This window comes from Canis lupus, chromosome 5 (assembly GCF_048164855.1).
Source record: "Canis lupus baileyi chromosome 5, mCanLup2.hap1, whole genome shotgun sequence".
Taxonomy (NCBI): Eukaryota; Metazoa; Chordata; class Mammalia; order Carnivora; family Canidae; genus Canis; species Canis lupus.
In genome coordinates, this window is record NC_132842.1 from 21173791 (window position 1) to 21188494 (window position 14704).

At 38.4% G+C, this 14704-nt stretch overlaps 1 protein-coding gene across 1 annotated transcript; it reads right to left on the bottom strand.

The window, feature by feature from the left end:
- Positions 1–10475: 10475 nt before the first annotated feature.
- LOC140632900 (thymosin beta-4, Y-chromosomal-like) lies at positions 10476–11285 on the bottom strand. Its single transcript, XM_072825084.1, has one exon. It carries the CDS (start codon positions 10945–10947, stop codon positions 10813–10815), a length of 135 nt encoding a protein of 44 aa, XP_072681185.1. The 5' UTR covers positions 10948–11285; the 3' UTR covers positions 10476–10812.
- Positions 11286–14704: the final 3419 nt, after the last annotated feature.

Consider the following 14704-nt stretch of genomic DNA (forward strand, 5'->3'; position numbering starts at 1 on the left):
ACTTGCTATCTGTATATCTTCTTTGGTGAGGTATCTGTTCAGGTCTTCACATTTTTATTTGGCTTGTTTGTTTTCTTATTGTTCATAAGGTTCTTCATATTTTTGGGATAATAGTCCTTTATCAGGTATGTCTTCTGCAGATTTCTCTCAATCTGTGCCTTACTTTATCTTTAAGCAGTGTCTTTTACAGAGCACAAGTTTTTAAGTCCAGCTTATTTCTTTCGTGGATTGTGTTTTTGGTATTATATCTAAAAATTCATCTCATACCCAAGGTCATCTAGATTTTCTCCCGTTGATTTTTAGGAGTTTTGTAGTTTTGCATTTTACATGTAAGGCTATGATCCATGTCAAGTGAATTTTTCTGAAGGATGTAAGGTCTGTGTTTTTTTCTTTTGTGTATGGATATTCCAAATCACTCATCACCATTTGTTGAAAAGACTGTCTTTTCTCCATTGCATTGCCTTAGTTCCTTTGTCAAAAACTTCTGGCTCTTTTTAAGATTTCCTTTTCTTCCTTCCTTCCTCCCTTCCTGCCGTCTTCCTTCCTTCCTTGAGTTGAAGGTATAATTTTGACCTGATGTGACCTGATGTGTCTACAATTTTCTTTTTTACTTGTTTTGATTTTGTAGACCTTCTTGATTCTGTAGCATGATAGCTTTCATGGTTTTGAGAAAATTTTGGCCAGTATTCTTTCCAGAATTTCTTATGTTCCATTCCTATTTCCTTCTAGGATTCCGTTTATACACATGTTAAATCATTATCTTTATCTAATATGAGACCTATGTTTCTTTTTTCTTTTTTATATTTCCTTCCTTCCTTCTTTCTAGGCTGCAATCTGGATTCATTTCACTGACCTATCTTCCAATTCACTAACTCTTCCTTCTGCATCTAATACGCTATTAAATCCAATTACTAAATATGATTCTTGATTTCAATCGTGTTTTTCAGATCTAAGATTTCCATATTATTCCTTTTTATATATTTCATATACCCTTTGAAAATGTCCAGCTTTTCTTATATGTACTTGAATGTTTTAATCATAGTTGTATTTTAAAGTGTATTTCCCATCACCTATGGGTCTGTTCCCTTTCTATTTTCTTCATATTACATCTGTCTTCTAGCATAATTAGTGATTTTTTTATTGAAAGCTATATTGGAGAGTCATCCAAGTGGGGTCCATGCTGGAATAATGGTCATCTTCATTCTAGACTTCAGAGTCACAGGTTTGTATGAGAATAATAAAGCAGGTATATATACATACATACAGTAGGTGCTGTAATGATTTTTTCCAAGTAGCTATTTTGTAATAGACATTTAACATAATGTGGAAGTAATTATACTCAACTTATTGCCCATGAGTAGTTATGTACATTACTCAAAAACTCACCCTGTTTTTGGTCAGCAGAGGCTGCTTTAAGAAAAGATTCTCCCTATTTTATAGCTGCTCCAGTATTATAATTTTGTTCAGTGTGGTGACCTATAAACTAAATCAACATATAAGGCTCCCTCTCTATAACCTACCAGAATTCTTTATCCAGGTCAACAATGTATCCATTTATTTCTCTCTCTTTCTTTTCATTTCTTTCTTTCCTTCTGTATGCATGTATACATTTTGTATCAGTCAGGATCTAATCACTAGACAGAAGCCACATGAATTATTTTAAATAATTTAAGATATATTATTGTTAACTAGGTACTGGCTAATGGAACAGGCAAATATTGACCACTTAGGTATCATTGAGTAGGAGCTGTAGGATCAGCTACCACCCCTAGGGCTGGGAGAAAAAGAGAGACACAATTAGATTACTGTAAACAGATATCTTAGAGGGGAGCCCAATAGAGCTGACACAAAGACATCTGAGAAGTGAGTTTTACATGGCTGGTGCTGACAGCTCTGAGAGAGGGCAATGGTGCTAGTTATGAGAATGCTGTACACCTGCATACTGTAAACAATTGCTGCTACTAGAACAAAATGCTGATCCAGGATAAAGAAATTGCATTGGCAGAATGTTGATGAAAAGAATTGGAAATGAAACAGGAAAGAGGAAGCAAAACAAGAAGGAGAAATTCCCTTGTCCCTACTCTAGCCTTTCTTTGTTCCACTTGCAGCCTCCAAGAAATGATCACCTGGAAAAGAAACAGTGACATCATATTTCTCCCACTCTGGGATGTACATCTATTTCACATTTAAATATATCTGAAATGGACATGAATCTTAGAATAGATGGCATGCCATTGTTCAAGTGGTAATGTTTTTCTTTCTTAATGTTGTATAAAATCATGATGTTCTTCATAATCAATGATTTCTTCCATTTCATGAAAGATGGTATTTTTAAAAGCATAAAATGACTTCTATCATCACAGCTTCTGACCCTAGTAATAATTGTTTTCTCTTTTAAGTTCTCACATACCATCTGTCAAATAGTTCTACAGTTTTGCAGGAGTCCACTATTAGTCTTTCTGACTTATAGTTTCTGCATTATTTCCCCATGTTTTAAAACATTCTCCCAGGATTATGGTAAAATTCTTATTTTCAGTTGAACCATCTCTCAAAAGACACCATGACATCTCTTGCATTTTAGACATTGACTGGTGATTCTGCAACCACATTTGCAGGCCTTTTTGGTGTCTTGGGTTTGAGTCGTATACCATGAAAACTCCCTTAAGAAAATTACTGTTCTCGGGGATCCCTGGGTGGCTCAGCAGTTTGGTGCCTGCCTTTGGCTCAGGGTGTGATCCTGGAGACCCAGGATCGAGTCCCACATCAGGCTCCCTGCATGGAGCCTGCTTCTCCCTCTGCCTGTGTCTCTGCCTCTCTCTCTCTCTCTGTCTCTCATGAATAAATAAAATCTTTAAAAAAAATTACTGTTCTCTCCTACTTTAGTTTCAAGTTCCCTGTTAATAGTACTGGTTACTCTTCATGGTTTGAATTTTTTCTTATTTTTTTCAAGGTTTTATTTACTTATGAGAGACACAGAATGTTTTGCTTCAAGGTTTATGGCAACTTTTCATTATCCATTAAAGTCACCAACTCTGACACCATGATGAATAAATCCATGGTTCCCTGGATCTTTTCAGAGAAAGATGAAAAAGGGTCTAGAACCTTATTTATACTTTATAGAGTACCACAAAAGTACTTTGTATAAATTCTGTTGTCTATTTGTATGCTCATAGTGTTTTATATGGCTCTCAAGTTAGATCTCTTCATTTCATCTTGAGTTTTAAATTTTCAGGAGAAATAAGAATATGTAATTGGAGGAAAGGTCACACTTTTCCTTTCTCTTTGCTGATGTGATGTCCCAATATACAGAAAGAGAAGAAAAATCTTCTTATAACACTATTGGAGAAAAGTAATTTTGCCAACCAAAATGAGAGGGTCTGTTTTATATATTAGATAATGTATTTAGTTGGCTATTTCTGATAACTAATTGTCCCCAAACTCAAGATTATTGTCTGAAAATCTCACTTAATGAGAAGAGTTTATTCTGTATAATTTCTATTTTCTAGGTTATTGCTGGTGACTCTAATCAAAGTTGTACTGCTATGTAATAAAGACCATTTTCTCAGAAGGTTTTGTCACTATTCATCTGGTCTTTTATAGTAATTTCTTCATCCCCCACAACCTCTACCTCTATTACAAATATTTTTTACAAAGGACCCCCCTTGAGGATGCTGCTATCTATATTAGTTCTTACAACCTGCCCCAAAAAAGACCCCTCCAAATTCAATGGCACATAATTATAATTTATGTAATTCTTATGGACAGTAAGGTTCCATGGGGTTTGGTTGATCCAAGCTGGATCAAGTTGGCTCCAAGATGCAGGAAGAGCCCGTCTGCTCCACACATCTCTTACGCTCTTTGGGCCAACATGTTCTCATGGCAGTGGCTAAAATGTGAGAAGTAAGCCCCTCTCATGAACATGTTTCAAATCTATACTTAAATCATGGCTGCTAATATTTCATTGTCATGCAAACTCAATGGTCTCACATTCTACCCACAATAGGAAGAGGTTGGGATGTCTATTTGCTCAACAATAATTTAAACTATTCTAGTGGTTAGCCATAGAGTAAACATAAAAATCTAAAATGAAGTCCTATGTTAATTTATCTTTTAGTATTTCTTTTGTTATACAAATGTTGCCTCTTTGTCCACATGGTTCAAGGGCATGTTTTGGTCATAGTAATCCAGGCAAGAGTCTTTATTTGCACATTTGTCTATGACTTAGATAGTGGCACAAAGACAATAGTCTCAAAATTACGTAGATAATGTTATGAACTGAATTGCGTTCCCTCATAATTTATATGTTGAAACCCTAACCCCAAATGTGACTGTATTCGGAGATTGAGCTTGAAGGAGGCAATTAAGGTTAAGACAAATCACAAGGGCAGGGTCCTAGACCAATGGAACTTGTGGTGTTACAAGAAAAGGAAGAAGGACCAGAGGGTTCTTTCTCTTCAGAAACACAAATGAAAGTCCCTGTGAGGACGTAGTAAAAAGATGGTCATCTGTAAGCCAGAAAGAGAGCCCTTACTAGAAACTGAATTTGTTGGCATCTTAGTCATGGACTCTACAACCATGAGAATATAAGTAACTATTGTTTAAACTACCCAGCCTGTAGTATTTTGTGACAGGAGCCTGAGAAGACTAGTACAGAGAGAAAAAATGTTTAGGAAGGAAAATGGCTGGCTGGTATGTACAAGTTAAAAAAAATTATGAATGTTCATGGAGCACCACAAATGAAGCATGGGTCAATATTGTAGCAATATTGAATATCAGAGATTCAGAGGCTGGAAGGCAATTAACACAAGTCTGTGAATTAGATGGGATATAAGAAAACAGAGAGAGTTGAACCTTACTGTGATTAGGAGAGTATAGGTGCTACTGGAATGCATTAAAATTCAACTTTTATAGAAAAAGTAATAGAACCTAAAAAATTTTTTTTAAAAAAAGCTTAGGTTCAGAGTGTAGACTGTCAATTTGCACCTAGGGCTCTAGACTACTCAAAAGAATTATTTCTGTAATGAAATAGATGCATCCTTAAGGTCACTGTAGGGATGACTGTTTTTAATATTCGACTGAATCCTATTCTGACCCATTTTAAAGCGATGATTTGGATTCTGTTTCCTGACTAAATGAGGAGGTGGAGAATTTAAAGAAGAATTAGAAAGATTGTTCAAAATTAGTCTTAAAGACAAAAGCAAACAAAAAAATTACTTAGTAAATTGAAGAGGAGATGGTACTGTCGCCGGAGTACAGGAGGGCAGAAGCACGTGGCTCTGGAGGTCCCAAACAGACCAGGGTCAGCCACTCGCTGCTGACAAAATCCAAAGGCAAAGAGATGATTTGGGTGTGAAACAAAAGAGAAACTCATTTCGGTGAGGCCAGCCCTGAGAAGTCAGCAGACCAGCATCTCAAAGACTGTCTCCAAAGTGCCAAAAATACTTCCAGGTTTATATAAGGAGAATGTGGGACAAAGGTCAGTGGGTACTTGCAAGGGGGCAGTGAAGGTCAGGATTCATCACGTGGGGGCTTTGCTAGCTCAGGGTAGTGCCTATTGCTTAAGGGGGTAGTTTTGCTTCCCATCACGGATGCTTTGCCTGCCAACATTGAGAGAGAAGCTGGAAAGAAAAACTTAATCAGAGAGTACAGACTGAGGTCAGTATGGAGATAGCTGGAGTCCTCTTTCAATACCTTGCATAATCAAGGCCTTTAAGATAGATTGTTTATAATTATGACCTACAACTAGTCTCTATCTCTATGGAGAGTAGAACTGTAAGAAGCTCACCTAAGGCTCAACATGAGTGGTATTAATTTGAAAAGAATAAGGAAAAAAGACACAGCTCTGATGACCTGTTGTAGCCCCTGCTAGCTTTATGTCTGCAAAGAGAATTAAGTTGAATGTAGCCCCAATAAAGAATACAATGAGTATTCAACTAGTAAAAGGGAAAGCTACTAAAATGGAAAATGCTAAGTAGAAGATAATCCCTGTCTTCCCATAAAATATATTTATAGTATTTATATGGTTATAGACACACATGAATGCATGTAACATAAATATGCATCTCCTCTCTGACCTTTGGAAATAGCTTTTTCTTGACGGAGAATGCATGCTCAGAGAGAAACCCAGGAGATTTCCCCCAAACCCAAGCTATGGCTATCATTTGTTAAAATCAGGTGCCTTTATTTTGATGGCCTTATAAAGAACGGACTCAAAAATATAAAGGAGGTTTAAAAAAAAAAAAAAGCCAGGGAGAACAGAGCACAGTGCACAGCCAGATGCAACAGTTAATAGACCAGTTAGTAAAACCCTCTGTCAGACAGGCTAGCATCTTTGCACCAATAATCATATATTTGTTTTTCTTTTTATGTACAGGTGTTTCAGGCCTCTTTGCTCACAATTAATTCTGTGAGTTCTGACTATCTCCCTGATATGTGCTCTCCAGCTGATCCCTCTTTGCTATTACTGTCCATCACTTAAACCAGACATTTACTTTGAGATTGAAGGAAGGAAAAAAAAAAAAAAGAAAGAAACAGTTTTGCTTGGTAAAACCTTCTAGTATTCCACTACCTTCACTCCTCACAAGGTGCCTGGAACTGTGGTTACATAAGACCTGGTAACTTTGAACTCTCCCTTCAGGGCCCCAAAGAGAAGAACTCATTTTGATTCTCCTGAGTGTCATTTGGAAATGCTCCCAAACTGCTTTCCACATTGTGATAAATAATGTCAACCAATTCCCCAATCCAAATAAAGTATAATACTAAGACTTATTGACTCTGTCAAAGAGTTCTCCAAATATTGAAACATCCAGGAGGTCATTATGCTCCAAGGATTTGATCTACAAATATATCTTTGGGGCTGATGTTCTTAGGGACAGAGAATAATCCGTATGGCTCAGGACAGACATGCTGTATCTGGTGGGTCTAGGGGGCTTTCCTAAGTCCATGACAGGACCACGTCAGTGTGCTCTCCCAGGGTGGGAGAAGATGGCATTAGAGGGTGGTGGTGATGAATAGTAGAAGAGGGACCAATTTACATGAAAACACAGCAACAATCTTTCTCTTTCCGTAAGAGCATGAATTAGAAACTAGCTGAGTGGTACTTCATCCCATGAGATCCTTTCTCTGAAGCGTGTGTCTACTTCCCATTAGCCTTGTATGAATGAGGTTTTTGTAATAATAATGAAGCTCAAAGAGGGAGACCTTTGCTACCTAATCCATAGGGGTATATTCTTCTCTTGATAAACCTATAATTCCTATCATAGCTAATGGGAGTTATAAACTGACATCAAAAAGCTATCTGTCCCATTGAAATAAGGTAAAGGTCTCTCCTGGCAAGACTCATTATCATTCAGACTGATCTTTTCTCTCCTGCTTCTCTCTCTCAAAGGATGTGCCTCTCTCTCAAGGTACTTGTAAGAAGGGAAAAGCCTTGGAAATTACCCATCTGGTAAATAGAACAAATTTCAATGCAGTTTACTCGATTCTTAGTCTGTTTCTCTTGGATACCAGTGAAAAGGTTCAAATTCAGAAAAGACATTGTTCTTTCAACAAAATGGGTTCACATTTACTCACAGAGCCTATGTTCTGCAAATGTGATATAGTGAAGGTCATTCTGAAATCATAAAAGTTGATGAATTCTTTCATTCTAATGAATGAAATCAGACAAGCTATTCAGATCTCTCTGCATAGTGTAGCCCTTTTCTTCCCCCCCACCCCTCGCATAGAATTCTTAAAGCTATTAAGAGAATGGAAGTAGGGAGTAGGAAACGAAACTGGTATGAAAAACATGCTTTTTAAAGACAGCGTTTTTCAGCGTTTTCACTTTTTTTGGCAGTAGCATTTATTCTGATGCTTTATGGAATGGCACCTTGCACTGTTGAATGGGCCATGTGGTCTCTCCTTCCAAATCATGTCCTGCTCATAAACATGAGCTGTGTATGCTGTGCATTTGCCCACCTCCCCCCAGATTTTGTACCCCCTTCACATAATGTTCTGTAAACCAAATGGAGTCATGTGACTGTGGTGGTTTGTATTGCAGCAATAAGATGAAACTGAACTACATATCCCAGCATCCTCTTCCTGTACCTTTCCGAATTTGTGGTGCAAAAGAGAAATTCATGTTAAATTTGGAAGGTGGAAAGTAGCAGTTACCTCATTCTGTGGGTTCGCATGCTGGAAGGCAGTCTGAGAGCTGTGGCCAATTCCAGCTTGTCCTCCCCCTCTCTCTGAACATGTAGTCACCCCCACATGATCCAGCAGACGCAGAGGCAACAGCCTTCCTCTGAATGTGGAAGTGGACCTCTCCAGGAGCCTCCCTCATGGCCCCACCCCAGAATCTGGACCAGCCTGGCTTCCTAGATTCCTTGGCAAACTCCCATCTTGCACCAGTGCTTCAGAGTAGATGCACACCAGCAACCAGATTCTGCACATTTGTGTCCAGCCTTATTCTTAAAATAACTATCTTATCCTATGATACTCATAGGAGCTTGGCTTCCTTGATTGAATCTTGACACATAGGCTTATAGATATCAGTATAAAATGTGAAACTTCTGGCATTCCTTTGGAAAATAAAATTTCCCAACGCATCGTAAGCTTTTAGATACAGCAAAACCTGATTGACTCTGGAAATAATGCTACTTCATTCATTTGACATTGACGTAATTGAACCAAAAGGGGTAACTTTGTGAAAGAAGGGCATGCTATGTAAATGTATAGTAAAACAGGAACTTAGAGGGAATAGTCTCTTAACTGAGAGGAAAAATTATTTTCTCCACTTACACTGTTCATAATATATAGAAAAATCTTTAGTATGAAAAAAAGGATAATTTCATCTTAACGTTACTTATTTAGATAACTTACAAGTACTTAAAAGTGAAAGAACGTCACTTAAAATACGTTCTCTAAATCTGTTAGTCTCTCCCATATTTGAATTAACGAATATATTATATATTCTACTTTGTACAAAGGAGAAAATAAGAAAAAAGTATTCTGGCCGTTGGGTAAATTAGTATCCTGCCAAGGCTCTGTTATGCTTTTTCTGACTCGAATTATACATTTATAATATTGGGATATATCCTTTGTTCTATAATAAGAGCAAAATGTTTCAAGAGAAATACAAATTGTGGTGTGGAACAGAAATCAAACTTATCTAAGTTCTAAATAGTTCTAACAGTTATTTTTAGGCCTCATTTAGATAGCATTGGTTATGTTTTACATGTTTAAGGAGTGTTATTCTAATTTTCAAATAATTATTTGGCTCTTGTCAAAATAAATCCATGTGGTTCCATGGTCATAAATTTGTTCTAAATCCTTTGGTCTCAAATTTCTTAGTTTGAATTTGGCAAATTTTATAGACTTAACCATAATTCTATATTTATACCCTATAAGGCTCTAAATTTCTACCCTAATATTAGCAGACTTCCACTGACCCTGTTTCACCTGTAACAAAATGAAGTGACCCAATGTTTCCCCTTCACCTTAGAAAGAAGGAAAACATTTACAGGAATACATCGGTGTTTTACCATGTGTCCCAAGCCATCTGCAAGTCATATAAAAGCCTTATGTTCGCTGCATGGTTCTTTTTATTTTAGAAGATCTAAACAAACTGTAAAGTAATATTTTAAGTCTGGAATTAAAGCAGATATATAGGGAGTGCTATCTGATTCAACTACCCGGTGAGGTAGGTATAAATCTTCTCAAGTTTTATTTAATAACAGGAACATTTCTTACCCTTAGTTGTAAGTGCTTATGGTGTTCCCAGAAAATAATAAGTTATTGACTGAAAGGTAGTGCTGAGTGAGGTTCAGGCCAGAGAAGGGTGTCTAACTGGATTGTCAGGACAGAGAACTGAGGACACGAAGCATCAGCTGGGAGCAGGAGTGGAAGCTAAGAGATAGGAGAGCCAGGAAGGTCTAAAGTAGGTATTGTCTGATGATAGTAGAAAAATAGGATGGAGGGACACCTGGGTGGCTCAGTGCTTGAGCACCTGCCTTAGGCCTAGGGCGTGTTCCTGGAGTCCTGGGATTGAGTCCTGCAGGCTCCCTGCAAGGAACTGGCTTCTCTTCTCTCTGCCTGTATCTCTGCCCGCCCCCCCCCCCCCCCGCCCTCTCTCTCACATAAGTAAATAAAATCTTTAAAAAAAAAATAGGATGGAAAAGGCTGGAAGGCTCCCAGGCAGGGAGCTGTGCCTGATGCTGAACTTTTATACCCTGTCACGAACAGTATTTGTGTGAGAGGGATGGACCTATTTGAAAGCATAACTGGGGAAGTTCCTCGGTAGCTCAGTGGTTGAACATCTGCCTTTGGCTCAGGTCATGATCCTGAGTCCTGGGATCAAGTCCCACATTGGGCTCCCTGCAGGGAGTCTGCTTCTCCTTCTGCCTATGTCTCTGCCTATCTCTATGTCTCTCATGAATAAATAAATGAAATCTCCAAAAAAATAAAAATAAAACTTTTTATTTGCATATTTTAAAAAATTGAGCCTTCCAGTAATTAAAATCATTTGAACAAAAAAAATGGCACTCTCACTACACTGCATTTTACAGCCTGCAGGACACCTGCGACAAGCTTGGTTTTAACTCTGGAGTTCAGGGTCATCCCACCCAGCTTCTTCCTTCACCAACATGCAAGTTCTTTTCCTTCCCTGCTCCCGAGACAGGCAGACATGAGAGGCAGGTGTGGTGGTCCCTGTCAGTAGTTCTCAATTCTTTGATCCAACCTCTTTGCCTCTTCCAAAGTTAAACAGCTAAACAAAGTAAAATAAGAAGGCGACGCTTGTGGAATGGACAGTGCACATTGGCAGCACACACTGCATTATGATTTGCCTGCTTGCTTCTCCTGTTCAGTTGTCTCTCTTGAAAGCAGTGAATTTTTCTCTTGTGTTTCTGTCTCCTTTAATTTTGACTTATTGAACTTCTTAATCTCAGACATGCCCGGTTTGTCAGACATGGTTGCAGAGGAAGCGAGGGGAGCGAGGCATTGGAGTGAGTGAGGTCTGGTCTACCCAGTGGCCACCATCGATCACCTCTGACAAAGTTTTTATTTAGTTTTTCTTATCTTCAATCCTTTGAAAGAACTATTGAGCACTATTATTCCAATTTTGGGTATGAAACATACTAAGCATGAACTTGACCTTTCTATCATGGTTTTTAACTTTGTCTTATGGATTTTCTGGCCCCCCAGCTCAAGAGTGTGAGATAGAGAATTCTCTGCCCTTGCTTTGGAATCAGACCTCACAATGGCCTCAAATCTGTTTCCAGTCCCTCAGCCTGGTGATTCTGATATGCAGAGCCCTGGCTAGGGATCCTAGAAGGCCAGCCGAAGTATATTATAGCCTATGTAAAGTTAACTCTACAATTCTGCTTCATGATGCAATTTAGCTGTATTTTGAAAAACAGAATTACTTCTCAAGACAAATAGGAATAAGCACCCATCAGGGTTTAACTGACATGCTTATCACAGAATGATGACGTGTGTTCCTTGTGTGCCTCCTGAGTCTTATGTTGAGAGCGTGGTGCTATAAAGGTGCTGACATTCATCTGGCATCAATAATACAAAGGATGGGGAAGAAAAGGGAGAGAGGAGTTGTCAGGATAATAAGAAAGAAGAACTCAAAGGGAGACTGAACCCATCAAAGACAACGGGAAAACCAGGAGGAAGTACATTCTCTCTGTTCAGAAAAGCAATATTTGTATTAAAGATCTGGTCTCAGTTCAGTAATTTTTCAACTTTGACAACCAAAGTGGGTAATTAAGGCCCAAAGTTGGAAAACACACACTCAGTTGTCATTAACCAGTTTTTGCCTGAATTATCTAGACCTTTACTTTACTTTTCCACTCAATCTTGTATGGTATGTCCCGGGAGAGAAATAGCAAGAGAGAAAAATCAACTATTCCACGGGGACTTCTTGTCTAGTTAGTGAGAAGACAATGGCAAAATGAGGGGGAGAACAAGAAGGATTTAGTGCATCAAACTTGTGCCATGAAAACAAACACACACACACACACACACACACACACACATCATTTAATTCTTAGCAGAGAAATTTTTGGGAATTGACTTGTAGGTATTTTTTTACTGGGATACCAGTCAGGAATAAAAATGATACTGAATTTCCCTAAAAAGTACATACATAGAGAAACTAAAGTTGAGCAAAGACTGAAAACATAGAACAAATAGTTTCTCAATGAGATTTGGGGCTAACTAACTTCCTAGACTAAGTGTGCCTGCACATTAACACTGCAGCAAGGGGAACCCAGAACTTGTCTGAGCTCAATGTGAGGGAAAGGTGAGGAAGAAAGATGAAATACCCAGCCTGTGGTTAATGACAGCTCTGTGTGCCATAAAGTCTTGTTTTTGTAAAATTTTTACGACCATAAAGAAAATATTTGCAAACAAAAAAGAAGAGCAAGGAAATCTCATCATCCATGATCTAAATATCGAAAGTTATGCATTTTTAACTTTGGTAAATTGGAGGATTTCCTTGCCCCAATAAGGACCCTAAAAAAGCTACAAATATCACCTGAGAGCAAACGGATGGGCGGAAGCAGAATCGAGGGACAGGTTGATGCAGTTGAAAGACCTGTAAGTATTTGTAACTTCTATTGATACACAGCAGCTGTATTTGATAGACATGGGCACACTTAACATAATAAAACAACAATAACCACAGTGCGTACATACAAAATTGTCTGTTTATTCTTTGTTGAGATTTTCTTTGTGCATAACATTTTCACTGACTTTATTTGAGCCTGTGAGAAGAATCAAATCATGCTTATTAAAAAATATGTGTATTTCTGGAGGGATATGCATTCCTATAACCTTCATTATGATGCTCTTAATTAACCAATATGCCTCATAATAAAGTATCTAGCTGTCACTAAAATCAACACTTTTCAGTTATTAATAGATTAAGGAAAGAATGTTAATTTCTTCAAGCTCCATTTCATTTGGTCTCATTACTTCAGGAGCCAGATGGTTACAGGGCTGGACCTGTCAACAGTTACTGTGAGGAAGAATACATTCAGAAACACCAAACTGAAGTATGAATAACAGCTGAAAAATGAATTTTGAGATAGCTGTGCACAATGCAGAAGGCAGGGCAGAAAGTTATTCTGCTGAGAAATAGAGAAAATTATGAATCAGGCATATTTTAATTGATGGGTTTTTTTCTTCCCTCCCCGCCAACACCCTCTCCTGTTCTCCCCCACCCCATTAAGTTGTCCCCTCCCCCCAAATAACAGCCCCGGGCTCCAGCTGTGCTGTGTGGAGCAGTCCTCCATTTTTCAGGTGTCTGATGGTTTCTCTTGTCCCTCATGCTGCTGGGATTTGACAGTTCTCCTACACTGTTGGTTGATTGATGATGTCAACTTGGAAGAGACAGTTCCACCAGCAGCCAATTTTTTCAAGATGTTTTCTTCTTTGATTTTAAAAATTCTTTCTGAGTGCTTCCAACAGAAGCCACTCTGAAGGTCACCTCCAGCTCGGCTGCTCGGTCTGCTTTCTGGCTGACTGTGTTGGGGGAGGTAAGATGAAGGAGGTAGTTGCTCTGTCTATGGTACCTGTTGGGTGAAACCATTTCTAGGTTTCCTGACAACTTTCAGTTCCCTTGTTCTGTAATTCAGCTGAGGGATGGTCAGTGTTCAAAGGTAAGTAAGAGACAGGATGTTGGAGTCAGAGCCCATATTTTTGGTGAAACTTCTGTGCTTTCCAGTAAGTCATTTGCTCAGAGCATACCACAGTCTCTGATACTGCCCCAAAGAGGATCAATATTTCCTCCTTGTAAACTATTTTGTGATGTTCAAGTGTGAAGGGTCAAATAGCTTGTATATCTGTGCCACAGTAACTCATGTGGTACTGTTCTGTGTTTCTCCGTAACCACAGATGTGTCCCAGCACCTGCCCCCTAGTGGACCTGAAGCAGTTTGCACCCTACTTCCCGCTCCCCCCCCTTTTTTTCTTTTTTTTCCTTCAAGGGGAGAGATTCAATTAGCACATATTTGCTGATTTCTGGTCATTTGTACCTAAAAGTCTTTAACCTGAAAATTTTAGCCTTATAGAGATTGAAGGAGTCCTAGAGCTTTCTTGCCCAAAACTTGCACTTTACACAAGCAAACTGAGAAATGACAAGGGTTGGAGAGACCCGTGTAAGGTCCAGATGATGTTTAACCAGCTTCAGATGGAAAAAAGTACAAAAATAAAACAGAACTCAGAGCTGACCCCAGGCTATGAATCTTATTAAATCAAAACAGATCTCTTTATAAATCCTGAAATTCACTTATCCACACTTTTATTATTTTTTTAGAACCTCCTCTGTCCCGGGTGCTATTATAGGCATTAGGAGATACCTGATGAACAAGCGTATCTTCCAGTGGTTATTTTCAACAATCATTTCAACTTCTATAGAAAATTAACTTGCCCTCAAAATTTCATTCTGAATGACAACTGAAATAAAGGGTGCTTATTTAAAAATAAAAGTATATTAATCTGGAGATATATTTTCTTCCACACAGTGAAAAACTCCCATTCTGCAATTCTTTCATCCAGGTTGGTGATCTGAACTTTAAAAGGGGTGAGAATCTAGTTGAACTATCTAAAGGAGAGACATTCTAGTAGATCTGAAGAGGAACATTCACTGCCCGTGAACTACTTAATGTTTCTCTCTGAAAGGCACTAGCCTCTTCAATCAGCTCTGTCTTGAAAGTTTC